This window comes from Heteronotia binoei, chromosome 15 (genome assembly GCF_032191835.1).
Source record: "Heteronotia binoei isolate CCM8104 ecotype False Entrance Well chromosome 15, APGP_CSIRO_Hbin_v1, whole genome shotgun sequence".
NCBI lineage: Eukaryota > Metazoa > Chordata > Lepidosauria > Squamata > Gekkonidae > Heteronotia > Heteronotia binoei.
In genome coordinates this window covers 12,463,089-12,490,779 of record NC_083237.1, presented here as the reverse complement: position 1 = coordinate 12,490,779, position 27,691 = coordinate 12,463,089, and the positions used below count along the sequence as shown (strand labels likewise).

Genomic DNA, 27,691 nt, shown 5'->3' with positions numbered 1-27,691 from the left:
CGGCCTCCTGCCTCGGGCGCCTGCGCCGAGGAGGGGAAAGAGGAGGCGCCAGATTTGCGACAGAGGAGAAACATTGTCTCTGTCTCTCCCGCCATCCCTCTTAAAGCGACTGGAGGGTCGATGGTGGCCCCGGCGGGGCGCAGAGGCAGGGCGGAAGTGACGCACGATGCCGGCCTAGGTTGGGCGTCCGGCAGGCACTTCCGGTTCCGCTCCAAGCGCAAGGGGGAAGAAAGAAGGGGGGAGGGGGCGAGTGTGACGGGTCTCCCCCCCGTCTCCGCGAGGCTCCTGGGCGGTGGCCATGGAGGTGAGGGGTTGGCGTCGAGGGGACTCCTCGGGGGCCGGGGGGAAGGGGTAGGAGGGAAGGGGGGTGTTCCCCAAGGAGGGAACTCTGGAACCGAAAAGGAGGGCGGGAGGGTCAGCTTCCCGGCCTCCCCAGGGCCAAATCTGCCCCCTTTTCCAAAGGCCGTGGGTGCCAGCGTCTAGCAGCCGTGGCTATGGAAGGTGGTCCTGATGAGCAGCTTTAACAGCAGGTCGCTCCAGGAAAGCCATGTGGAGCCTCTGTGGTTGGAGGCAGTCTAGCTGTCGGTGCCAGTGGCTGGAGGGTAGCAACAGGGGGAAAGGCTATGGACTCCCCTGTTTTCTGGGGAGGGACGGTGGCTCAGTGGGTAGAGCATCTGCTTGGTAAGCAGAAGGTCCCAGGTTCCATCCCCGGCATCTCCAACTAAAAAGGGTCCAGGCAAGTAGGTGTGAAAAGCCTCAGCTTGAGACCCTGCAGAGCCGCTGCCGGTCAGGTGAGGGACGGTGGCTCAGTGGAAGAGCGTCTGCTTGGTAAGCAGAAGGTCCCAGGTTCAATCCTTGGCATCTCCAACTAAAAGGGGTCCAGGCAAGTAGGTATGAAAAGCCTCAGCTTGAGACCCTGGAGAGCTGCTGCCAGTCAGGTGAGGGACAGTGGCTCAGTGGTAGAGCGTCTGCTTGGTAAGCAGAAGGTCCCAGGTTCCATCTCCGGCATCTCCAACTAAAAAGGGTCCAGGCAAGTAGGTGTGAAAAACCTCAGCTTGAGACCCTGGAGAGCCGCTGCCAGTCAGGTGAGGGATGGTGGCTCAGCGGAAGAGCGTCTGCTTGGTAAGCAGAAGGTCCCAGGTTCAATCCCTGCCATCTCCAACTAAAAAGGGTCCAGGCAAGTAGATGTGAAAAACCTCAGCTTGAGACCCTGGAAATTCGCTGCCAGTCCGAGTAGACAAGTATTGACTTTGACGGGCCGAAGGTCTGATTCAGTAGAAGGCAGTTTCATACATTCCTATTTCTGTGACCATGTGAATGACAGCCGTGGAGGAGGATGCAGTGCCAGGCAGAACCCTTTGCTTGCCTTTTATTTTCTGATGGACTGGCACTAGGAGAGGACGGAGGAGGAGCTTCTGCCTCACCCCCTTCCGAGGCAAGAAAGTAACTTTCTAAGATAAAAGTTTGCTGAACAGGGATTCTAAGTAATGGGGGGGGGGGCAGTTGTGGGAGGAGCAATTCGAATAGGGGCCTTGTGGAACAGCAGGGTGGGTGCAGGCCCTGTGTGAGAAAGCGCAAACCTAGAGGTAGAGGCATGAATTCTGGGAGGGAGAAACTTGCTGAAGAGAATAGATTCAGAATAGCACTTCCAGGCAAGTAGGTGTGAAAAGCCTCAGCTTGAGACCCTGGAGAGCCGCTGCCAGTCAGGTGAGGGATGGTGGCTCAGTGGAAGAGCGTCTGCTTGGTAAGCAGAAGGTCCCAGGTTCAATCCTTGGCATCTCCAACTAAAAAGGGTCCAGGCAACGTTTGCGGTTTGTGACAGATTTGAGTGGAGTGGGCCAGTTGTGTGGGGTTTCTGAATGTGACTGTTGTGCTGTGGGTATCGTGTAGATTGCAAGGGGGGGAGAGAGAGACCGAGATTCAAGTCCTTTAGCTGTTTGCTGGTTGACCTGGGGACAGCCTTTCTTTCAATTAGCCTGACAGACATCGCATGGTTTTTAGAATAAAACTGAAGAGGAGTGATTCCAGTGTGGCACCCTGAGTTCCGTGGAAGGGAGATAAAAATGTTAGAAGCGTTAAAGACTTGTAGCAGCGCCTTCCCTGGAAAGAGGATGACAGCTGTCGTTTGAAATTGAAAGGGAAAACGATTGGGCTGTGCTCAGTTGGCATGAGGAATGATAAAAGACTGATTAAATGCCCTCCATAATGCTAGCGAGGAAACGCTGGCATTAAAATGCAGACTGGGGGTTATATTTTGCCCTGGGTTTTCAACCTTGAAGCAAATTTCTTGCAGATTTCTTTGAAGATGGTTAAGGCGGTGTTCTTCGTCAGCTGAAAGGGATGTGCAAACTGATCTGTGTGATCTTATTTCTGTGGTACTGAAAGTTGTTGTTTCCTTCCCCCAAAGTCTCTTCTGTTGAGAAATCACAAAAGATGCTCTTTAGCTTTTGACTGCCTTTCAGTTAATGCCTGCTGTCTGACTGATCAGTGCTTGAAATTTCCCCCAGCTCTGATTGGCTAGTAATTGGTTTTTCAGTCTGCTTTCTCCTTTTTTAGTGTATTATTTTTAAAACGTTTATACCTTTCCTCACGGTTCAGATTTGTTAGCTGACTTCTCCTGTCAGCTGGGAACGTATTCTTCTCTGGACATCTTGAGGCCGTGTGCTGTGTTCAGTCCCGCGTTTGCTGAACTGTGGTTTGGATTGCATGGCGTTAAGTGCTAGAAACCGGGCATTGCTCTTTTGAGAGTGTGCGGTGGTGCAGGGCCGGAAGGACGTTGGCCCCTTCCAAGTTCACATTTCCAGGAAATTTACCTGTGATCTGCAGTCAGTCAGGTGAGGGACGGTGGCTCAGTGGTAGAGCATCTGCTTGGTAAGCAGAAGGTCCCAGGTTCCATCCCCGGCATCTCCAACTAAAAAGGGTCCAGGCAAGTAGGTGTGAAAAACCTCAGCTTGAGGCCCTGGAGAGCCTCTTTTGAAAGTCCATGCTGCTTACGTTTGGCTGATCTGCATGATGATTCTCCCATTCTGGCTTCCCATTCTTGCCTCCTACAGAGTGGTGTGTGAAAGTGATTTCTCTGCTTGTTGCTGCGGACAGGGCAACAGACGGTTTGGCTGCGCCCTCTGTGATTGCATGCGGAGTGTACTAAAGTGTGAAATGATGCTCCTTCTTAGTTGTGTGGGGGATCGTACAGAGGCACGAAGGTGGAACGGTGAGGTACAGTTCCAATTCTAAACCAGAGTCTCTGTCCTGGTTTGCTGCATCTCAGTGTATGAGCACTAGGCATTAACTCTCTGGCTCCCCAGAAGCTGGTACACGGATTCAGAAATGTCCAGGAACAAGTCATGGTACTTGCATCATAGAAACATAAATTCCATTTAATAAAACCATCGCCTCAGTGGTAGTATTTCTGATAGTTTAAACTTTAACAAGCACACAGTCTCTCCAGCTGCATACATGTTCTTATGTATTGTCGCCTCTGCTTCTGACATTTGTTAGACAAAAATTTGCATGTTAATGGGCGCTGGGTGTCAGTCTGATGCACAGACAAGGCCAGCAATGGAAAAAAAATGTATTCTGCAGGCACAGAGTGTATGGATAATCCTTTCCAGTGCTTCCGGAGGTTGTAGATTTTCCAGCAACTGTGACTAGCATCCTCAGAGGTGTAACCCAGAAAACCGGAGTTAGAAAACTCCAGTTTTCTGTGTTACACCTCTGAGGATGCCGGTCACAGTTGCTGGCGAAAAGTCAGGTCTCACGATGCCAAGACCACAGCCACACAGCCCGGAAAATCTACTACCGTTTTCGCACACAGCTCACCTCGCAGTCACAATCCTGTTCCCTCCGCAGCGTCTGGTCGGATTTCCCACCATCTGCGCCAAAGTTACGGGAAGTGCCGCAGCTTTTGCGTAGCAAACGTAAACCGCTAAAACCCAGTTTACGTTTGCTACGCAAAGCCGCGTCACTTCCTGTAACTCCGGCGCAGATGGTGGGAAATCCGACAGACGCTGCGGAGGGAACAGGATTGTGACTGCGAGGTGAGCGGTGTGCGAAAACGGCCTACAACAACCAATGGACTCTGTCTGCGAAAGCCTTCGACAACGTATAATCCTTTCCAGCTTTCCCAAGACGTGGGAAAACATTTCTTTACAGCAGTACCGTGGTGGAAAGTGCAGTCAATTTGCAGCAGACTTAAGGTGACCCTGGAGGATTTTCAAGGCAAGAGATGAACTTGAGGTGGTTTGCTGTTGCCTGCCTCTGCGTAGCAGCCTTGGACTCCCCGGTAGTCTCCCGACCCAAGTACTAACCAGAGCCGATCCTTCTTGCCTTCTGAGATCAGGCTACTGGGGATCATCCAGGTCAGGGCCTTACAGCGATATAGAAGCAGTCAATGAATTTTTTAGCAGTAAATGAGTTTTAAGTGGTAAAGCTGCAGTACTGCAGTCCGAGCTCTCTGCTCACAACCTGAGTTCGATCCCGGTGGAAGCTGGGTTCACGTAGCCGGCTCGAGGTTGACTCAGCCTTCCGTCCTTCTGAGGTCAGTAAAATGAGTCCCCAGCTTGCTGGGGGGGAAAGTGTAGATGACTGGGAAAAGTCTGCTGTGAAAACGTGATGTGATGTCACCCCAGAGTCGGAAACGACTGGTGCTTGCACAGGGGACTGCCTTTACCTTTTTTATCCCTATGGTACGCACTTACTCAGATTCCTGCAAAGATGTCTGCACCATCCAACAAGTTGGATTAGATTGACCCCCTTGGGCCATGTTCACGCACACGAAATAATGCACTCTCAGTGCGCTTTCTTGCTGGATTTCACTGTGCGAACTGGCAAAATCCAGTTGGAAAGTGGATTGAAAGTGCATTATTTGTCTGACCACAGCCTCGGCGTCTCTTTCTGGGGCTCCCTTCTTTGCCTGCCCACGGTAAGCTTGGGGAGGGTAAGCTTTTAAATTTTTTTTTAAAAAAATGTTTTTTGCTCAGCCTGCTTCAAGCAACAGAGTCACTGTTGTGTGCGTGACAACTTCGAGTCCTGCTTCTTTAGCGGACCCAGCCTGAATTGCGACGGATCTTGTCCCTAGGACGTCCCCCTCCCCACCCACCTTGCCGCCTCTTTATAATGATACACTTGCTTGTACTGGGTAATGTCTGTCGGCTTTCACGTGTGGGCCTGCAGCCTTCCGGATGAACCTCCCAAGAGCAATTCCTGGCCACGAGATTTGTGTTTTGGCTCCATGTAAACGAATGAGAGTCCAGTCAGTGATGGTCACGTTCAGGCCCCCTGCGCCCCGCTTGCGTGTTACTTAGGAAACCAAGCCCTGCGCACAAGCACACGGACCTCTTAAATCACCAGAAGAGATGCCTTTTTGGAGGCAGAGAAGGCCGCCCGCCCCGTTTCCTCCTCTGATTCACCCCGCAAATGAATGGATTGAAAAAGCTTTAGAACTTGAATTGCATGTTGCATCCTGCTCTTATACCTGGTGGCTGATGGCAAAAATGGAACAGAGCAGCTGTCTGGAATGCATTTGGGTGTGTGGGCTTCACATGGCCCCTCCAGTCACTACACAGAAACCTTAGAACAGGGACCCTCGACGTGGTGCCCAGGGGGTGTTGAGATGCCCACTGACACCTTGCCTGGTGCCCATCAAGTGTTTTCAGAAAGTGTAGGGGGGGGGTGTCACATGGGACTCTTGCCCAGCACAGCTTCAGATTGGTCACTGGTGGTCAATGAGAGCCAGTTTGGTGTAGTGGTGAAGTGTGCGGACTCTTATCTGGGAGAACCGGGTTTGATTCCCCACTCCTCCACTTGCACCTGCTGGAATGGCCTTGGGTCAGCCATAGCTTTCCTAGAAGCTGTCCTTGAAAGGGCGGCTGCTGTAAAAGCACTCTCAGCCCCACCTACCTCACGGCGGGGGGGAAGGTAGAGGCGATTGTGACCGCTCTGAGACTGTGAGATTCAGAGTGTAGGGCGGGATATAAATCCAAAATCATCATCTTCTTCATTGACCGTGCAAACCCAAATAACGTTGCTGCAGCAGCTGCCACCCCAGCATTGACTTCGTTCTCTTGCGCCGCTTCCCCAGTGCAATTTGTCAGTTGCCTGCACTTGGATTTCCTCTTGGCCTGCGTGTGGCTCCACCTCCTGCATCACCCATTTTGTGGACGCACCCGCCGCTCTGTGTCAGAATTCAGAAGGTGCCCGCAGGCTCAAAAGGGTTGGGCAGCCCTTTCCTAGAGGTTGGCAGGGCTGGCCCTAAACTGTCCGGCACCCTAGGCAACCCCCCACCCCTGCACTGTGAACGTCACCAAATCACAATGCTTGCCCAGTTGGGTGCCCCCCGGAAGGCCAGCGCCCTAGGCAATCACCTAATATGCCTAGTGGGCAGGCTGGGCCCCGGATGTTGGTCTTTTGATTTGATCACTACCCCCTTAACTTCATCAGTGTCTTAGACTCCAGCGTTCCTGGCTCTTGAGCCCTGTGTGAAGTCATTGAACCAACACCTGGAATGCAAGGCATCAGGGATCTCACATCCATGGGATCGCCAGCTTTTTCTTTTGGCCCCTGCGACTGTGCCTTTAAAAGCAGCAGGTTTGTTCATTGGGGAAAACTTCACATGGCAATTTCTATAGCTTACAGAGCTGCAAGAAGCTGCGCCCCCCCCCCCCGCGCAACCCAGTGTTCTTAGAAATGGTACGTATCAAACTTCTGGTTAAGTGCTTTTGAAATGAGGCAGCAGCATCTAATTCCTCCCCCCTTTATTTATACTGGGGCTGGCTTCTAAGGGAAGTAGAAAAGAGCTAGAGTCCGGTAGTACCTTTTTGTTCAGTCGCGCAGTCGGATCCGACTCTTTGCGACCTCATGAACCAAGTCACGCCAGGCCCTCTTGTCTTCCACCACCCTCCGAAGCCTGCTCAAATTCATGTCGGTTACATCAGTAACATCCAGCCATCTCCTCTTTCGCCACCCCCTTCTTCTTTTGCCTTCTCTCTTTCCCAGCATCAGGGTCTTCTCCAAGGAGTGCCCCCTTCTCATTGGGTGGCCAAAGTATTTGAGCTTCAGCTTCAGCATCTGACCTTCCAGGGAACAGTCGGGGTTGATTTCCCTTAGGACTGACTGATTTGATCTTCTTGTAGTCCAAGGGACTCTCAAGATTCTTCTCCAGCACCACAGCTCAAAAGCATCTATTCTTCTGCGCTCGGCCTTCCTTATGGTCCAGCTCTCGCAGCCATACATTACTACTGGGAATACCATCGCTTTGACTATGTGGACTTTTGTACCTTAAAGACTAACAAAATGTGTAAAAGAGGAGGAGCTTCTCCTGCTTACTTCTCCAGATAACAGCTAGAAAGTGAGTCCCTTCTGTTCTGCCTGTTGGGAAGTGGAGTTGTGTCAGATGCCGAATGACACGAGCAGGTGAATGACAATAGCAGCCGTGATTGATTAACCCACTGTTGTCATTCACTTGCTGATGTCATTCGGCATCTCCATCTGACACGGAGAGCCAGTTTGGTGTAGTGGTGAAGTGTGCGGACTCTTACCTGGAGAACCGGGTTTGATTCCCCACTCCTCCACTTGCACCTGCTAGCATGGCCTTGGGTCAGCCATAGCTCTGGCAGAGGTTGTCTGTGAAAGGGCAGCTGCTGTGAGAGCCCTCTCAGCCCCACCCACCTCACTGGGTGTCTGTTGTGGGGGAGGAAGGGAAAGGAGATTGTGAGCCGCTCTGAGACTCTTCGGAGTGGAGGGCGGGATATAAATCCAATATCTTCATCTACCTCACAGGGTGTCTGTTGTGGGGGAGGAAGGGAAAGGAGATTGTGAGCTGCTCTGAGACTCTTCGGAGTGGAGGGCGGGATATAAATCCAATCTCTTCATCTACCTCACAGGGTGTCTGTTGTGGGGGGGGAGGAGGTAGAGGACATTGTGAGCCACTCTGAGACTCTTCGGAGTGGAGGGCGGGATATAAATCCAGTATCTTCATCTACCTCACAGGGTATCTGTTGTGGGGGAGGAAGGGAAAGGAGATTGTGAGCCTCTCTGAGACTCTTCGGAGTGGAGGGCGGGATATAAATCCAATATCTTCATCTACCTCACAGGGTGTCTGTTGTGGGGGAGGAAGGGAAAGGAGATTGTGAGCCTCTCTGAGACTCTTCGGAGTAGAGGGTGGGATATAAATCCAATATCTTCATCTACCTCACAGAGTGTCTCTTGTGGGGGAGGAAGGGAAAGGAGATTGTGAGCCTCTCTGAGACTCTTCGGAGTGGAGGGCGGGATATAAATCCAATATCTTCATCTACCTCACAGGGTGTCTGTTGTGGGGGAGGAAGGTAAAGGAGATTGTGAGCCGCTCTGAGACTCTTCGGAGTGGAGGGCAGGATATAAATCCAGTATCTTCTCCTTCATCACTCCAATTTCAAATAGACAAATCAGATGGACTCACTTCCGAGCCGTATCCAGAGCTTATCTTTGCACCTACTGGAATGGCCTTGGGTCAGCCATAGCTCTTGTAGGAGTTGTCCTTGAAAGGGCAGCTTCTGGGAGAGCTCTCTCAGCCCCACCCACCTCACAGGGTGTCTGTTGTGGGGGAGGAAGATAAAGGAGATTGTAAGCCACTCTGAGACTCTGATTCAGAGAGAAGGGAGGGGTATATATCTGCGGTCTTCTACTACTACTACTGGACTCTTGGTGTTCTCTACTGCCACTGACAGACTAACACGGCAACTCATCATGATCTCTCTTGCTATAGAAGTGTTTTAGTTTAGTTTTAAAAATTATTATCCCATTTAATCCTGAAGCTCTTCTTATCTGGAGTGTCATCGTGTGTGTGTTTTTTTATATCCCATATTAGCTCCACTCTTAGAGACGTCTGATGGTTTTAAGATCCTTTTCTTGCTTAATGACCCAAATATTGAAATAACCGAAAAAATAGCAAAGTTTCTTCATAGTTATAGTTACGCCCCCTGATAAGTAACACTTTGTATTAGGCTTTATCTTGCTGTTCTTTCTGTTTTTATCTTGTACTTCTGATCTTACTTTGTATGGCCGCTCCTCATTTGTAATGTGGCCGACCTTCTATTGTATATGTCTGTACATGCCGATGAAGGCTTGCCCGATCTGATCTTATTCCTGAAGTCTTCTTGGGCTATAAAATCCCTGCCGTGCCTTTCCGTTGAAGGTTTTGGACAGCATTCTGCAAAAGTCTGCGAGAGCAGCTGATTCCAGCGGTATGGGAGGCATGCAAGCCAGCGTGGCCTAGTTGATAGAGGGTCACATTAGAATCTTGGGGGACCCAGGTTTGAATCCCCACTTCTCCCATGGAAGCTTGCGGGCTGAGCTTGGGTCTGTCCCAGACTCTCAGCCTGGCCTACCTTAGAGGGCAGTTGTTATGGAAGAATGCAAGGTGCGGGGGGGGGATACAGCTAAGCTGTTTTGAGTCCCCGCTGTGGAGGGGAAGCAGGATATAAATAAATGACTGCAAATGTATCTGTGAGCAAATTCCTCTTCGTCTTTGCTGTGCTGGCTGGTGGGGTCATGGATGGGGGTGCAGCTTCCTTACCGTTACCTCTTCTTCTCTCCTCAGTTCCCCGGCGGAAATGAGAATTACCTGGCTATCAGTGGGACCACCCACCCCTTCCTGTCGGGAGCCGAGGTGAGCTGGGGGCGATGCGGGAACAAGCGTTGGGGGGCGGCGGGTAGATCAGGAAGCCGGAGGCTGGGCAGGAGTTAGGGGGTTTGCCTTCCCCCATCCCTGCTGACCTCTCCTCCCTCTTTCTGCCCCTTCCAGACCTTCCACACGCCGAGTCTGGGGGATGAAGAGTTCGAGATCCCTCCCATCGCGCTGGACGCTGACCCCTCCCTCGCTGTTTCCGACGTGGTGGGCCACTTTGAGGACCTGGGGGACCCCGTGACCACCCAGGACACCAGCTTCTCCGCCCAGTATGGAGTGCAGGCACTTGACATCCCCGTGGGCATCAGCCACGGCCTCATGGAGCAAGGGGGCGGGCTCCTGAGTGGCGGGCTGGCCATGGTGAGTGGTGGGCCAGGGGGATGGGGGGGGCCAGGAGGCATAGGGGTTACTCACTGGCGCAAGCTTGCTTAACGTAAGAGCCACACAGAATAAATGTCAGATGTCGGAGAGACGCAAGACAGAAGATAGATGGAGAGGGAGGGAGGGAGGGAGGAAGATAGGAAGGAAGATGGGGAGGAAGGAAAATAAGATGGAGAGGAAGGAAGGAAGCTAGGAAGGCAGATGGGGAAGGAGGAAGGAAGGAAGATATATGGGGAGGAAGGAAGGAAGATAAGATAGATGGGGAGGGAGGAAGATAAGAAGATAGATGGAGAGGGAGGAAGGAAGGAAGATAGGAAGGCAGATGGGGAGGGAGGAAGTAAGGAAGATAAGAAGATAGATGGGGAGGAAGGAAGGAAGATAGGAAGGCAGATGGGGAGGGAGGAAGGAAGATAGATGGAGAGGGAGGGAGGAAGGAAGGAAGGAAGATAAGATAGATGGAGAGGGAGGAAGGAAGAAAGATAAGAAGATAGATGGAGAGGGAGGAAGGAAGGAAGATAGGAAGGCAGATGAGGAGGGAGGAAGGAAGATAAGAAGATAGATGGAGAGGGAGGAAGGAAGGAAGAAAGATAAGATAGATGGAGAGGGAGGGAGGAAGGAAGGAAGATAAGAAGATGGGGAGGGAGGGAGGGAGGAAGATAAGAAGATAGATGGAGAGGGAGGAAGATAGGAAGGCAGATGGGGAGGAAGGAAGGAAGATAAGAAGATAGATGGGGAGAGAGGGAGGAAGATAGGAAGGCAGATAGGGAGGAAGGAAGATAAGAAGATAGATGGAGAGGGAGGAAGGAAGAAAGGAAGATAGGAAGTCAAATCGGAGGGAGGAAGGAAGATAAGAAGATAGATCTAGAGGGAGGAAGGAAGGAAGATAGGAAGGCAGATGGGGGGAGGAAGGAAGATAGGAAGATAGATGGAGAGGGAGGGAGGAAGGAAGAAAGATAAGATAGATGGAGAGGGAGGAAGGAAGGAAGAAAGATAAGAAGATAGATGGAGAGGGAGGAAGGAAGGAGGGAAGGAAGGAAGATAGGAAGGCAGATGGGGAGGGAGGAAGGAAGATAAGATAGATGGAGAGGAAGGAAGGAAGGAAGATAGGAAGGCAAATGGGGAGGGCGGAAGGAAGGAAGATAAGAAGATAGATGGGGAGGGAGGAAGGAAGATAGGAAGGCAGATAGGGAGGAAGGAAGATAAGAAGATAGATGGAGAGGGAGGGAGGGAGGAAGAAAGATAAGAAGATAGATGGAGAGGGAGGAAGGAAGGAAGGAAGATAGGAAGGCAGATGGGGAGGGAGGAAGGAAGATAAGAAGATAGATGGAGAGGGAGGAAGGAAGGAAGATAGGAAGGCAGATGGGGAGGGAGGGAGGGAGGAAGGAAGATAAGAAGATGGAGAGGAAGGAAGATAAGAAGATAGATGGGGAGGGAGGATGGAGAGAGGTGGAAAGAAAGCAACTTTAACTTTAAATTCCTTCTCCAAGCCACCAGGTGGCTTGGCTTGGAGGATGTTTTAAAGAGACAAATGCCTTGTGCAAGCCATCCAAAGAGGCTGTGGGGGCTTCAAGAGCCACACAATATGCATGAAAGAGCCACAGTTGGCTCCCGAGCCACAGCTTGGCCATCCCTGCGCTGGTGGTTTCTTTGCATAACACCCTTAAGGTATATGGCTCTCCAGTTCCCACCGTCTGGAGTTTACAATCTGATGCCCACCTTCCTGCCCAGGGATTAAAATCACAGGGAGAGGGCCCTCCTGGCTGTTCCACCGATTAAAGAAGCTTTCGCAGGAGAAAGGTCCTTTTCAGTGGCAGCCCCACCGTTATGGAACCTCTTACCTGGGGAAGGGCACCCAGCCCCCTCCCTTCCAGTCTTCAGAACACAGTTGAAGGCAATTTTATTTAGGACTGTATTTGACTGATTTAATTTGTATTTGCTGACAGTCGTAATTAAGATCTTTAACTTCTGGTCTCTTAGGGTTTTTAAAATCTTCAATTTATTTACATACCTCAAATTCCGGAAGACGGAAAGGCTGCTCATAAATATTTTTAAATGCTGGGTAGAGAAGAAGGGGGATAAGGGAGGACCAAGCGTCTTGCTCAGTTATGCAATGGGGAGGCCTACCTGGCCAGTGATTTGAACCTTCAGCAGTGTGTCATAAGCTAGAGGCGATGTCCTCAGCAAGCCATATTTGGTGAGGGCAAGAACTCAGGACCCTCTCAATTTGCCTGTGAAAACTGGAGGATTTGGACAGGGCTGGTGTCAGCACACCCTGAGGTGGGGGAGCTGACAGGGCCCACAACTTCTGGTGGGGCCAACACCCACTGACTCCCCCTCCACCCCGCCACTTGCCTGTACTTATCCCCCACACAGCAGCGTCACTGAGAAAGGCTGTGTGGGTGGCACAGAGTGGTGGTCGTCATCGCGACGATGGCAGGAGCTAGGTCAGCTGCGTACGCTGGCCACTGCTGCCAAAGGAAGGGTGTACAGGTGGCACAGGCCCCGGAGGACATGTCACAGGAAGGCTTGCAAAAGGATGCAGGGGGGATGCATGGAGGTATAGGGGGGAAACAAAGGCAGGAGGGTGCCTTGGGGATGGGACCCCTGGGAATCATCTGCCCTGTTCGGCACGAGCACCAGCCCTGGGTGTGGAAACAAGGACTGGCAAGAGTCCCGTGCTGCCTGCTGCTGTTTCCCAGTTCTCTGGTTTTGAGTCCTCTGGCTCACGCGGAGACGGCCCAGCGCTCTGGAGAACGGAGCGGGAGGCTTCGGCCGCTTGTTAGTTTGCCCGAAGTGCAGCCAAAGTGAGCGTGGCCAGCGAAGAGAGGGATGTAGAAGCTTCCAGGCATTCTCAAGAGTACTTGGGCCTGGCAAGAGGGCCTTGGGGCTGACCGCCGGCCTCAGTTCTCCCGTGTGACCCAGGCTGTCTCTTGATGCTTCTCCGCCCCCCCTGCCTCCCTCCCCTATTCCAGGACTTGGATCATCCCATGGGGACTCAGTACAGCGCCAACCCGCCGGTCACCATCGACGTGCCGATGACGGACTTAATGGGGCACAGCCAGCTGACCACGATCGACCAGTCGGAGCTCAGCTCTCAGCTGGGGCTCAGCCTGGGGGGCGGGGCCATCTTGCCCCCTGCTACCCAGTCGCCCGAGGAGCGGCTCTCGCCTGCCCCGTCGCCCACCAGTTCCATGCAGGAGGAAGAGCCGGAAGAGATCAGGCGGGTGAGTTCTCAGCCCCACAAACCGGGGCATTCTGAGCCAGGCAGGGGCTATCAGTGAAGTAACTAAAAGCACAACTCAGGCCTCGGCTTTCTGATCAACCCGGTGGCAGCTCTCAAGTATTTTGGCAGAGATCATTGATAGATCTTCTGCTAGAGAGGTCTTAGTGTGCAGCCGCCGTTTTTGGTCCGCTCCAGCACCTTTCTCTGGTGCGTCTTCTTTCTGGTATGTAAGCAGTGCCATGCTCTCCTTCTTTCACGAACTTGCTGGTATAGATCCCGTGTCCTAGGGCTAGCTAGAGCCGTTGCCTTTTGGGGGAACCTAGTCTATGACAGTGACCAAGTCCCTGCCCCTCCACTTCAGATTTGACACTCACTCACATGACGCCTTTTGGCAAGGCCCTTTCCATCCGCCTCCCGACACTAACACGGCATTGCAGATTCCAAAGAATTCATGCATGGCAGCCATTTTGAAGTACCGAAAGCGTTAGTGGTAGGATCAAGTTTGCACGATTTAAGTATGAGCCAGTTTGGTGTAGTGGTGAAGTGCGCGGACTCTTATCTGGGAGAACCGGGTTTGATTCCCCGCTCCTCCACTTGCACCTGCTAGCATGGCCTTGGGTCAGCCATAGCTCTGGCAGAGGTTGTCCTTGAAAGGGGAGACTCTTATCTGGGAGAACCGGGTTTGATTCCCCACTCTTCCATTTGCACCTTGTGGAATGGCCTCGGGTCAGCCATAGCTCTGGCAGAGGTTGTCCTTGAAAGGGCAGCTGCTGTGGGAGCCCTCTCAGCCCTACACCCACCTCGCAGGGTGTCTGCTGTGAGGGGAGAAGATATAGGAGATTGTGAGCCGCTCTGAGTCTCTGATGCAGGGAGAAGGGCACGGTATAAATCTGCACTCTTCTTCTGTGACGCTAACTTTGTATTAAGTTGGTCTGTCTAGATCAGTGGTCCCCAAACTTTTTGGCACCAGGGACCGGTTTTGTGGAAGACAATTTTTCCATGGACGGGGAGGGGGGAGGTGTGTGATGCTTTTGGGATGATACAATTGTGTGCTTTATTTCTATTTGTTTGGTGTGCTGGTTAAGAGTGCAGACTCTTATCTGGGAGAACCGGGTTTGATTCCCCACTCCTCCCCTTGCAGCTGCTGGAATGGCCTTGGGTCAGCCATAGCTCTCGCAGGAGTTGTCCTTGAAAGGGCAGCTTCTCTGAGAGTTCTCTCAGCCCCATCCACCTCACAGGGTGTCTGTTGTGGGAGAGGAAGGTAAAGGAGATTGTGAGCCGTTCTGTGTGTCTGAAATTCGAAGAGGAGGGCAGGATATAAATACAGCTTCTTATTCTTATTATTACATTGTAATATATAATGAAATAATTATGCAACTCAAGGCCCGTTTGCTAACAGGCCACAGACCGGTACCGGTCCACGGCCCGGGGGTTGGGGACCCCTGGTCTAGATGCACGTTCTTGATTGGCAGCAGCTCTCCAGCTTCTCAGGCACAGAAGAAATCACGCCATCCTATGACAGACCTTCAAGCACTCGAAGATTGTGATCATATCATATCACGTTTTTATTCCTTTCCCCCCCCCCCTTAAATGTTCAGCATCCCTTGCTGATATCGCTTGCTTCCCCAGTCACCCTGTGGTGAAACCACTTCCTTCCATCTTTTTGACAACCTGCAGCCCAGTTGAGCTGCCTGCCGTCGTACCGCCCGAATGTCGCTGCCACTGGCAAGAGCTGGCATATGCAGAGAGGGGGAAGGGGGGACGGCGAGCAAAGCGGCTTCAGTTTCTGACCGTCCCCGTCTCCCTCCCACAGCAAGTCTCCACCGCCAAGCCCGTGCCGGTAACTTCAGCAGTCGTGGCGCCTATGGCAGTGCCTACGGTCGTGCTGGACGTGGGGAAGAAGCAGAAGCCGACCAAGAAGCAGAAGAAGAAGAAAGACCCCAACGAGCCCCAGAAGCCCGTCTCGGCCTACGCCTTGTTCTTCCGGGACACGCAGGCAGCCATCAAAGGGCAGAACCCCAGCGCCACCTTTGGCGAGGTCTCCAAGATCGTGGCCTCCATGTGGGACAGCTTGGGGGAGGAGCAGAAACAAGTGAGTGCCAAGGGTGGGAGGGCGTGAGGAGGATGGGGGCAGGGCAATGCGGTGGGAGGAGCTCAGGAGGGGGCGGGGAGAGAAGAAGCCCAAGCTTGATAAGCGAACCATCATTGCTAAGGTCCATTCGGTTACGAATATTCGGAGCTGTCCTCTGTTTAGTTACACCATTGATAACCAGAAATACAGGAACCACGGGAGCTATAAATACCAAAAATACAGCCACAGCTCTCTGGATATGCAAACGTTAAGACTATTATACCCCCCAAGAGCCCCGTAGCGCAGAGTGGTAAAGCTGCAGTACTGCAAAGCTCTCTGCTCTCGATGTGAGTTCGATCCCAGCGGAAACTGGGTTCAGGTAGCCGGCTCGAGGTTGACTCAGCCTTCTATCCTTCCGAGGTCGGTAAGATGAGTCCCCAGCTTGCTGGGGGGAAAGTGTAGATGACTGGGGAAGGCAATGGCAAACCACCCCGTAAAAAGTCTGCCGTGAAAACGTCATGATGTGAAGTCACCCCAGAGTCGGAAACGACTGGTGCTTGCACAGGGGACTTCCTTGAGCTTATTATACCCCTCAATATATTAATAATTAAACAACACGTCTGTCTTTTATATTTTCCACTTCTATGTGTATTGTATTATTTCAGCACTATAATCTATACAAAATACAAAATTCTAATCACCAGTACAAAGTATCTCATCCATTGACTCAACCATAATGTTGAGTCAACAACCGTCTCCCAAACCATAATAAGTTTTGACGTACAGTTTCAAAATTCATAATTGGTACTATCGGTGTTGGACGGTGCACTGATAGTACCAATGATGGGATCTAAAGAATAGACGTGTTGTTTAATTATTAATAATTATTCATAATTGAGGGGTATAATAGTCGAATGTGACCTGCACACATAGGGAATCGTGCTTGAATTTTTGGTCGCAGCGTTGGCCAGCATCATCTCCTCTGATTGGCAGATGCTTTTCCAACGTCTCAAGGTCTTTCTCGGCCCTGCGACGGGAAGCAATATTGAAGGGCAATAGGGTTTGTGCCAGGGACGTCCTGCGTTCCACCACCATTCCTCTCTCTATTGTGCGATCCTGGGTTCTTCGGCCCACAGGCCAGAGCCCTCCGGAGGTTCTCGGAGTCCCACCTGCTGAGTTCGATTCCGCAGTGCTCTATTTTGGGAAGGGCCTGCTGCTGTTCAGCACGCAGAGAAAGCAGAGGTGCCCAGCCCCCTGCCCGCGTTGCAGAAAGGAGCGGCAGGCCGGTCGCTGGCTCTCGTGCTCAGCTTGGTCCTCTCCGGAAGATGCCTCCTGGCACTTGGCTCCCCTTGGGAGTTCCTAACTGGCTTGCTGTGGTGTGCCCTCAAAGCCCCCTCCTGCCAGGAAGAGAGAGATTGGGATGCCCTGGGAGGTGCCCGTTCTGCTCTGGGTCCGATGTGCACTGGTGGCATTCAGACATTCCATCTGCTGTTTTCTCAGTCCCAGGGTGGCTGATGATGCAGTACCTGTATAGGTATTTTTAAAAACCCCACCTGAATGAACAGGGCATTTTTGTGTGTGTGTAAAACAATGTTATTCCAGTAACAGATAGTAACATGCAGTTCTTTGCATTATTAATAACTTCTTTTTATCTATCCCATATATTACTTTTCTAACCCCCCCCACCGGTGTTGTATACTTAAAATACTAATATTTAAAGGTACCCGTAACTAATAAAACAAAAAATTCTATTTTTCTTTCTTTTAAGACTTAATCGTTAATCAAAAATTGCCCAGTGTCCTTTTATTTTCCACTCTTTTTCTATATAACTCCTAAACTTCTTCCGCTCCAACGTAAACGTTTCTAAATCATAGTCTCTTAAAATTCTTGTCCATTTGTCCATTTCACTCCATGTCGTAACTTTTATTATCCAATCCCATTTCTCTGGTATTCTTTCTTGCTTCCACAACTGCGCATACGATGTCCTGGCAGCTGAGAGCAAGTACCAGATTCCTTTCTTTTTTTGGAACAAATCAGAATGCCCTTAATCGACAAGCGTAGCCGGGGCTCTTTTGGTAACAGAAGGAAAAACCTGTATAAAAGCAACAACTGTGGATACGCGTCTTGGCTTGCCGCTCTCTATTTTGAAACAAACCATTTATTATCGATGTTATTGCCCAAAGACGCGACAACCTCGATGCCAAATTTTACCAACTTTGGCAAAATTGCAATAAAGCATTGATGTTGCAGCAACAGCGGCACCAATGGATTGCCTAGGTAGCTTATCCATTTCATCCGCCTTCTTCAGGCTGCGGTGCACCAGGTAAGGCCTCGAATTCAGTACCCAGTATTTCCTTCCAATTTATATTTTTTAATTTTTTTTAATTTTAACAGATATTTATTAGTTCCATTCATTGCATACAATTATATACAACTTACTAACAATCAATTACATAAAACATCCGTACCACCGCCACCCGCCCATTCCAACAAGGAGACTAACGGTCATTACCATCACATAAGTCCTGTTTTCTCCAATTAATTCCCATACTTCTCGCCCAAACATATAGCGGTTCCCAAGCCTTTCTACATTCTTGCACATTTCCATCTCTTAATCTTGTAGTTAATGTGTCCGTCTCTGCAGCTTCAAATAATTTTTGCGGTAATTCCTCTCTGTCCGGTATTTTGGAGACTTTCCAATATTTCGCATACAAAATTCTTGCAACCGTAATTATATGAAGGAAGAGTTTTTTTCTCAGATCTAGGGACACCTTCCAATTTATATTTAGACCCTCTCCAGCTTCTACAGTTGTTGTGTAGACGGCTGTAAAATGTCTCTGTGCTAAGCATTTTGAATCTGACAAAGGGTTAACCCCTAATGGAAGACTGTTGATCTCTGAGGCTCCAGCTGCAACTGTCTATGCAACAACTGTAAAAGCTGGAGAGGGTCTAAATATAAATTGGAAGGAAACACTGGGCATTCCATTACTGAACTCAAGGCTTGACCTCGTGTACTGCAGCCTGAAGGCGAATGGAATGGATAGTTCCCTATGCAATCCGTTGCTGTTGCTGTAACATCAACCCTCTATTGTCGTTTTGCCAAAGTTGTTAAAATCTGGCCTCTAGCGTGGTGTCAATAATATTGAGAATAAATTTTGTTTGTTTCAAAATATAGCACAGCAAGCCAAGACTTGTATCAACAGTTGTTACTTTTATACAGTTTTCCCCCCCTTTTGTTACAATATCGCTTTTCTGTATAGCCATCTCTTTCTGTAGGAAGTTTTTTTGTAGCAGGAACGCCTTTGCATACTAGGCCACACCCCCCTGATGCAGCCAATCCTCCTGGAGCTTACAGTAAGCCCTGGAATAAGAGCCCTGGAAGCTCTTAGAGGATTGGCTACATCAGGGGTGGGCGGCCTAATATACAAAGAAGTTCCTGCTGCAAAAAAAGACAAAAAGGCCCCGCGTGTAGCCATTTAGTTGATTACCTGCCTCAGCCCTGCAGACGAAGGAACTCTCAGTTTGTGTTCCGAACTCTGTGAGGGTCGCTCACTGCAGCCACCGTTCCTCTCCTTCCTTCCCCAGGTTTACAAGCGGAAAACGGAGGCAGCAAAAAAGGAGTATCTACAAGCGCTGGCAGCTTATCGAGACAACCAGGAGTGTCAGGTACGGGGGCTGACCCTTTCCCACCTTTGCGCTCCTTGCTCCGTTTTCCCCACCCCGTCCAACAATACTGCCCTGCCCCCTTCTTTCCTGCTTGAAGGATTGGTCCAGGGCACAGCTGGAGGACTGAGCAGCAAGCCGCCTTCCACTGAAGCAGGCAAGGGGTCCATTGCCTTGGAACTGGTGGCGGCTGTACGGAGCAGAGGATCCGTCCACCGAATGCTGGACGGTCTTTTCTAGCGAGACCATAACTCTGTCTCCTTCCGTTTGAGCATGGAGCCTTGCAAGTCATTGTCCTTCGGCCTCCGATTCTCCTAGCTGCTGGAATGGCCTTGGGTTAGCCATAGCTCTTGCAGGAGTTGTCCTTGAAAGGGCAGCTGCTGTGAGAGCCCTCTCAGCCCCACCCTCCTCGCAGAGTGTCTTGCTGTGGGAGAAGATGTAGGAGATTGTAAGCTGTTCTCAGTCTCTGATTCAGGGAGAAGGGCGGGGTGTAAATCTGCAGTTCTTCTTCTTCTCTTGTTTGGGAGAACCGGGTTTGATTCCCCCCTCCTCCACTTGCACCTGCTGGAGTGGCCTTGGGTTAGCCATAGCTATCGCAGGAGTTGCCCTTCAAAGGGCAGCTGCTGTGAGAGCCCTCTCAGCCCCACCCAACTCACAGGGTGTCTGCTGTGGGGGAGGAAGGGAAAGGAGATTCTGAGCCGCTCTGAGTCTCTGATTCAGAGAGAAGGGCGAGGTATAAATCTGCAGTCTTCTTCTTCTCCTCTTCCTCCTTCGTCCTTCTCCTCTCTCCTCCTCCTCTTCTCTTCTTCCTCTTTCTTCTTCACAACAGGAGAGCTGAGCCGCCATCCCGGATCAGCCCACCTCCTCCTAACTCTTCTCTCCTCCCCCTTTCTCTCTGCAGACGGTTGTGGAAACCGTGGAACTGGACCCGGTCTCTTCAGTCCGCCAGCCAGCAGCTCCTGAAGTAGTGGCCGCTCCCTCGCCAGCCCCACCGCCGCCCGCCCCGCCGACACTCGAGAGCCCCCCTCCGACCGTCGTCCCGGCCCAGCCCACCATGGTGGTGACCTCAACGGCGGGGCCCCAGTCGGCCGGCCAGACCAGCATCACAAAGATCATCATCCCCAAGCAGATGCTGCCCTCCTCGCTGGCGGTGTCGCAGGGGGGCGTGGTGACAGTGATCCCCGCGGCCGTGATGACCTCTCGGGGCATCCAGCTGAGCCAGCTGCAGGCCGGGACGGGTGCCACCCAGATTGTCACCCGCTCGGTTTTGGCGGCAGCGGCGGCGGCCGCCTCTTCCATGCACCTGCCGCGCCTCCAGCCCCCTCCCCTCCAGCAGATGCCACAGCAGCCCCCGGCCCAGCCAGTCACCATCCTCCAGCAGCCGCCCCCCCTCCAGGCCATGCAGCAGCCCTCCCTGCAGCAGAAGGTGCGCCTCAACCTGCAGACGCCCCCGCCCCCCCTGCAGATCAAGATCCTGCCGCCGCCCGCCTTGCAGATCCAGCCCTTGGCCCTGCGGACGGAGGAGAGCAGCCCCGAGAGGCCTGGCCCGGAGCTCCATGCTTCCCCGGAGCCCGTCGAGATGATCACAGCGGATGTCGTGCCGGAGGTAAGAAGCCGGGGAGGCTGAGAGGGGAGACATTTCACCCTAGAATTCGGTTGCTTGCTCCATCGATACTTCGCAGTCAGGCCCCCCCCACCCTGGCTGGGATCAGGGACGCTGGCTTACAGCAGTGAAGCCAGGAGTGCATTCTGGGAAAATAGTCAGCGATGGTTCCCAAGGCTTCCCTTGTTTCTTAGCCTCCCCTGCTAGCCGATGCTGGTCCTGGTGTTACTTTGGCGGTGGCCGCATTCCTAGCTGCAGTGGATGGAAACCAACGGTGGGTTTTGTACCGGTGGTACCGATAGTACTACAGTCATCAGAGAAAGAAAAACAGTACCAGTGAAGGAGGTCGGTCAGAGTTGCCTACCTCCAGGCTGACTGGAAGGAGAGCAGAAGCTCAGTGTACAAAGTACCTCTCTGAGAGAGGCAGTTTGGTGTAGTGGCGAAGTGCGTGGACTCTTGTCTGGGAGAACCGGGTTTGATTCCCCACTCCTCCGCTTGCGGCTGCCGGAATGGCCTCGGGTCAGCCATTAGCTCTGGCAGAAGTTGTCATTGAAAGGGCAGCTGCTGTGAGAGCCCTCTTAGCTCCACCCACCTCACAGGGTGTCTGTTGTGGGGGAGGGAGGGAAGGTGACTGTAAAGAGCCTGTTTAGTGTAGTGGTTAAGTCCGTGGACTCTTGTCTGGTCCTGGTGTTACTTTGGCGGTGGCTACATTCCTAGGATTCCCCAGTCCTCCACTTGCGGCTGCTGGAATGGCGTTAGCCATAGCTCTTGCAGAGTTGTCCTTGACAGGGCAGCTGCTGTGAGAGCCCTCTCAGCCCCACCCACCTCACAGGGTGTCTGTTGTGGGGGGAGAAGACATAAGAGATTGTAAGCCGCTCTGAGTCTCTGATTCAGAGAGAAGTGCGGGGTATAAATCTGCAATTCTTCTTCTCTTGTCCAATTCCCAAGTCAATAAAGTTCAATAAAGAACTCCTCCTCCAAAAATATAGAAAATCCAATTTCTTTACCGGTAGCAAAATTGCTTAGAAACTTCCGGATTTGCACAAGGCATGCAGAGGACACTCAGAACACATTCTCCAGCACCAACGTCTGCTCACAGGCGTAGCTGGTCTGCGTTCCGGTTTCGCATCACTGCTTTATCCAAGCTACAGTTTTGTGCCGCTCTTCTGCTTCACTCTTCGCGCGGATATGAAATCCTTATCACATTTACTCCAACCATTGCTGACAACGTGATGGAGGATGTGTTCTGAGTATCCTCTGCGCCCATTGTGCAAATCGGGATGTTTCTAAGAAATTTTGCTACCCCCCCCCCCAACCCTGCTGTCAAAAGGCCAGCAAGCCACCTGCCACTCAGAATCACATGAGAAGTGGAGAAAGGGTGGTGGCGTGGGCTTCTCCAGGGGTTAATGAGGGCTGCTGGGGGCATGGCAAAGCCCCTGGTGGCTGGCTGGCTGGCTGCCCGCTCTCCTCATCCAGGGCTTGTTATGCAGCTGCACCTCCTATTCAACGGACAAGGTAGGTAGGTGGGGAGGAAGAGGGTGGGGGGCCCTCAGAAAGGTTCAGGAGCTGTGCTCCTGTGAGCTCCTGCTGAATCTGAGGCCCGGAGGAGGGGATTTTTCCTTTCACAAGCCTCGCCGCCGGGTCGCTTGCAGGCGATGGTCGCTCGTCCCAGGCGAGCAAACCCGGCCAGGAGCCGAGGAGAAACTGAGCCTCTTTCCCTGCCTCTCGCCAGGTGGAGTCCCCGATGCACGTGGAGCTGGTGTCGGAATCACCGGTGGCCTTGTCCCCCCGCCCTCGCTGCATCCGCGCCGGGTGCGACAACCCGCCAGTCTCCAGCAACGACTGGGACAACGAATACTGCAGCAGCGAGTGCGTGGTGAAGCACTGCAGGTGTGTGAGGGAGCTGCTCAGCTGACCGGCGCTGCCGAGCATCGGCCGTTGCTAGGCAGCTGCCTCCTGGCAGATGGGGGCGGGGCATCGGAATGCCGGATTCTGAGGCTTTGTCAAGTTCTCTTTCGCGCCGTTCTGGGGGCCGCGGTCGTTTGAAGCCCGTCTCTCACGTCCTGCGTAAATGCTAGCATGTGAATGAAAGGGGATTGTTAAAAAGTCAGTGTAGCATCGAAGGTTGGATCTGTCTCGATAACGACGGCGGTTTAAACTTAAATTAAAAAGTTGGGTGGTGCCTAAAGACCATCCCGTCCGATTTTCAACTCGTGGACCTTGACTCTGGTGTGGGTCTCAGGCCTCTATAGCAGGGGCGGCTAAACTTGCTTCACGCAAGAGCCACGTAGGATAAACGTCAGACGTCCGAGAAGCCGCAAGACGTGACCGTCGGAGCCGCAACAGAGAACAGCAGGCAAATATATGGGAAGTGAGATGGAAAGGAAGCAACTTGAAATGCGCTCTCCAAGTTGGCCAGTGGGGGCTTTGAGAGCCACATAATGTGTGTGAAAGAGCCACATGTGGCTCCAGAACCTCAGTTTGGCCACCCCTCCCCTATAGCAGGATTGGCCAACGGTCGCTCTCCAGATGTTTTTTTTTGCCTACAACTCCCATCGGCCCCAGCCAGCATGGCTAATGGCTGGGGCTGATGGGAGTTGTAGGCAAAAAAAAAAAAAATGTGGAGAGCGACCATTGGTTGGCTGCCCCTGCCCTATAGGGTTCCCCAACATGGTGGGCACCATGTCCCCTGCTGAGCTTCTCAGAAAGTGGGTGGGGCCTAGAACTTTTTTTAGAGAAAAAGCCCAGCAGGAATTAATTTGCACATTAGGCCATACTCCCTGATAGCGCTATTGTTTCACATCGGGCTTCTTTGTCGAGAAAGCCCAGCAGGAACCCATTTGCATATTAGGCCACACCCCCTGATGCCAAGCCGAGCCCTGATGGGGCCACAGTAATGTAGGCCTTGTCATTCGCCGTCCGTATGCCGATGAAAAGGGTCTCCACAGGATCCAGAGGGCTAGTAAGCACCTGGGCTTCCCTTAGCCAGCGTGGAGTTCCATTTCCCCCCTTTGGGTTTTCCTTCCTCCCAAAAGGTGCGAGGAAGGAAGGAGATGCTGCATTCAGGCTGGTCGCCCAGCGAGGATGTGAGTTCTCCCTCCTCAGAGGTGGTGGTCAGGCAGTTATTTGTCTGGGCTGGACGGGGCAGTGCCCAAGGAATGCGCAGCTAGGATTCTTCTCCCCCTCCCTGCTGACTTTCTTTCCTCTCTCTTTTCTTCACAGGGATGTATTTCTAGCTTGGCTGGCCTCCCGCAATTCAAACAACGTCGTTTTTGTCAAATAACACCCCCGGTCTCTCACGGCTGAGGAGAAAAACTATAGTTTGTGTTCCCCCGGACCCGCGTCTTTTATCAAAGGACAAAAAAGGAGGGGGGGAAATTACCGCCATGCCGCTAGGGGGAAGACAGAGATGACTTGTACACTGGTCGGAGACCCTCGATGACGGAGAACTTCATCTTTTATCGGGGAGGGGGGGAGTTATTTGGGTGCTACAGATTTCCGCCCCCCTCCCCCCCAACTCTGTCCCTTGGTCTGTTTCTCTTGATGGAGCTGATTAAAGCTGGAACGGGAATCTTTGGCCGGGGCCTGCCATGTTCTTCTTGGGGGAGGGAGAGGTCGAAAGAAAACAGCACGCTTTCTGCCCCCGGGCGAAGGATTTGTAGATAAAGAGGATGGCGTTCTCTTCCCTGAAGTGAGCATCCTGGTCAAAAAGCTAGCATTTCCCTCCGCTGCCCTCTTGAGGTCAGCGGGGGAATGACGGAGCCCTTTGCAAAAATACGGCGGGGACGGAGAACTGGGTATCAAGCGTGGCTTCCATTTTGAAGGCACTCTGCTGCGGGTTGGCGGCTCAGGGAGAGGGCCATGGCTGAATGAAAGAGCCTCTGCTTTGCATATAGAAGCCCCCAGGTTTGATCCCCGGCATCTCTAGTTTTTTTTTTTAAAAGGACCAGACAGTAAGTGATATGAAAGACTTGACCTGAGACACTAGAGCAGGGGTTCAAACATGCAGCCTGGGGGGCTAAATCAGACCCCCAGAGGGCTCCTATCAGACCGGTGAGCTACTCGCTGTCACCTGCTTCCTTTTGCATCACCGCTTGCTTTGCCAGACTTGCTCAATCACACAGGGAGGAAATGGGGGGAAAGGAGAGCTAGCTTTGCCAGGCTCTCTCAATCGCACAGCGGGGCTACTGAGCCAAGCCTCTCTCCCTTCTGTTGGTTGACGCTCAGCGAGCCAGCAAAGTGGATTAGGCTCAGCGCGTGCGCTTGTCTGTGTCCTTTATAAAGTTTCTATCTCCCTGGCCTGGCATTACATTTTATGACACACATGGCCCAGCCCAACAAGGAAAAAATCTGGCCCTCACCGCAAATGAGCTTGACACCCCTGCACTAGAGAGCGGCGGTCAATTTGGTAGGACCCTGATGGGCCGTGGGCCTGCTTCAGTATAAAGCAGCTTCATATGGGTGAAGCACTGGAGTTGGATAGAGTCACTGCTACTGGACCAGACTACCATAAACCATGACTGGGGGGTGGGGAGGGCAGAGCATATGCTTTGTGTTCAAAAAGTCCCTGATTCAATCCCTGGTACCCGTCCAGAAAGGAATTGGTGGATTGAAATAAATACTGCAGTGCAGCAGAAGGAAAAGGCAGAGAACAGCGACCACTCTGCTCCGTAACATAGGTGGGGCCTACAACTGAGTTAAAGAGCCCCGTGGCGCAGAGTGGCAATGCTGCAGTACTGCAGTCAGAGCCCTCTGCTCATGACCTGAGTTCGATCCCAGCGGAAGCTGGTTCAGGTAGACAGCTCCAGGTTCACTCAGCCTTCCATCCTTCCGAGGTCGGTCAAATGAGGACCCAGCTTGCTGGGGGGGAAGCGTAGATGACCGGGGAAGGCAATGGCAAAACCACCCCGTATGTAAAAAGTTGCCGTGAAAACGTGAAAGCAATGCCACCCCAGAGTCGGAAACGACTGGTGCTTGCACAGGGGACTACCTTTACCTTTTTACAACTGAGTTAGAGGAGTCAGTTGAAGCTGGCAGATGCAAGTCCCTCCACCCCCTTCCAACTGTTGCCTTCCCTGACACCTTGCATATGTAGGAGGCTAGCTTCAGAGGGTAACCACTTCACTCTGAATCAGGCAGCTAGATTCGAGTCCGCTAGCACAGGGGTCCATGAATTGTATAATCATTTCATTATATATTACAATGTAGTAATAATAATAATAATAATGACACTGGATTTATATCCTGCACTCCGCTCTGAATTTCAGAGTCTCAGAGCGGCTCACAATCTCCTTCACCTTCCTCCCCCACAACAGACACCCTGTGAGGTAGGTGGGGCTGAGAGGGCTCTCACAGCAGCTGCCCTTTCAAGGACAACTCCTATATCTTCTCCCCTCATAACAGACACCCTGTGAGGTAGATGAAGATACTGGATCGCACCCTCCACTCCAGAGAGTCTCAGAGTGGCTCACAATCTCCTTTCCCTTCCTCCCCCCCCACAACAGACACCCTGTGAGGTGGGTGGGGCTGAGAGGTCTCTCGCAGAAGCTGCCCTTTCAAGGACAACTGTATTGAATTGGTCCTTTTTTTCTGCTGTATCCCTTTTGCATTGGCCTACTTGTTTGAAGGCAGGGTTTATGCAATATATATTTATTTTAAGGTAAAGTTAGTCCCCCTGTGCAAGCACCCAGTTGTTCTGCCAGGATCTCATGAGCAGAGCTTGGACTGCAGTACTGTGGCTTACTGCTCCGTGCCACGGGGCTCCCAAGCGATGAGCAGAGGGAAGAAAAGACAACCTCGGCTACCAAGGGCATATCTACACATTCTCATAATGTGGCTGTGGGTGGATGGCTTAAACTGAGCCGACTGAAGCTGAATTTGAATCTGGGGGTTAGCCATAGCTCTGGCAAACATTGTCCTTGAAAGGGCAGCTTCTGGGAGAGTTCTCTCAGCCCCACTGCCTCACAGGGTGTCTGTTGTGGGGGGGAGAAGATCTAGGAGATTGTAAGCCACTCTGGGTCTCTGATTCAGAGAGAAGGGCAATCTGCAGTCTTCTTCAGCGCATTGTGGATTGGGACTCCAGTATGGAGGGGAATGGATTGAGATTGAGTGAAAGGCTAGCTGTGTCTCACCCACAGTGCTAGAAATTTCTCAGGCTTTATTCTCCATCATGCATTAAAATTCTCCTTCAGAATGAGGAGTGAATGAACTTCTCTCGTCACCTAAACTGAGCCAATTTGGTGTAGTGGTTAAGTGTGCGGACTCTAATCTGGAAGAACAGAGTTTGCTTCCCCCCTCTTCCCCTTGCAGCGGCTGGGATGGCCTTGGGTCAGCCATAGCTCTGGCAGAGGTTGTCCTTGAAAGGGCAGCTGCTGTAAGAGCTCTCTCAGCCCCACCCACCTCACAGGGTGTCTGTTGTGGGGGAGGAAGATAAAGGAGGTTGTAAGCAGCTCTGAGTCTCTTGATTCAGAGAGAAGAGCAGTGTATAAATCTGCAATTCTTCTTCTCTGCAAATTAAATTGATTCCTAAAAGGGCTGGTTGGAGGCAGACCTCCCACTCCCATCAGAAAGCCCTGCTCCTGTTCCACCCACGCTTGCTTAGCCAGCTCCTTTTCCCCACTCTCTTTGGGGCCTACAAGAAGGAGCTGGACTGTCCACCTCCTACCGTTTCTGTTAGGGATCAGTTTAATTTGCATAAACTCCGCCTCGGAGCAAACAGGAGGTGTAACCCAGAGGATGACTCTTCGCCCAATAAGAGAAACCTTCGCGGCAAGTCCAGCTTTTCACTCCCGCGAGATGCAGAGAAAAGAGCTCCCCTGATGCGATGAACAGATTTGGCCACTGTGTGACACAGTGTTGGACTGGATGGGCCTCTGGCCTGATCCAACATGGCTTCTCTGATCTTATGTGACACAGAATGTTGGACTGGATGGGCCTTTGGCCTGATCCAACATGGCTCCTCTTATGTGACACAGAATGTTGGACTGGATGGGCCATTGGCCTGATCCAACATGACTTCTCTTATGTGACACAGAGTATTGGACTGGATGGGCCATTGGCCTGATCCAACATGGCTTCTCTTCTGTTCTT

At 52.0% G+C, this 27,691-nt stretch overlaps 1 protein-coding gene across 2 annotated transcripts; it reads left to right on the top strand.

The window, feature by feature from the left end:
- The first annotated feature begins 85 nt into the window (after positions 1 to 85).
- Positions 86 to 24,173, top strand: TOX4 (TOX high mobility group box family member 4). 2 transcript variants are annotated; one of them, XM_060255494.1, is made up of 9 exons: positions 86 to 304; positions 9,575 to 9,643; positions 9,779 to 10,021; positions 13,015 to 13,266; positions 15,079 to 15,357; positions 18,922 to 19,002; positions 19,901 to 20,605; positions 22,335 to 22,492; positions 23,825 to 24,173. In XM_060255494.1, the coding sequence occupies exons 1-9, from the start codon at positions 299 to 301 to the stop codon at positions 23,883 to 23,885; spliced, it is 1,854 nt and encodes a 617-aa protein (XP_060111477.1). In that variant the 5' UTR covers positions 86 to 298; the 3' UTR covers positions 23,886 to 24,173. The 2 variants fall into 2 exon arrangements, with proteins under 2 accessions (XP_060111477.1, XP_060111476.1); XM_060255493.1 differs by lacking the exon at positions 86 to 304 and having other exon boundaries at positions 9,530 to 9,643.
- Positions 24,174 to 27,691: the final 3,518 nt, after the last annotated feature.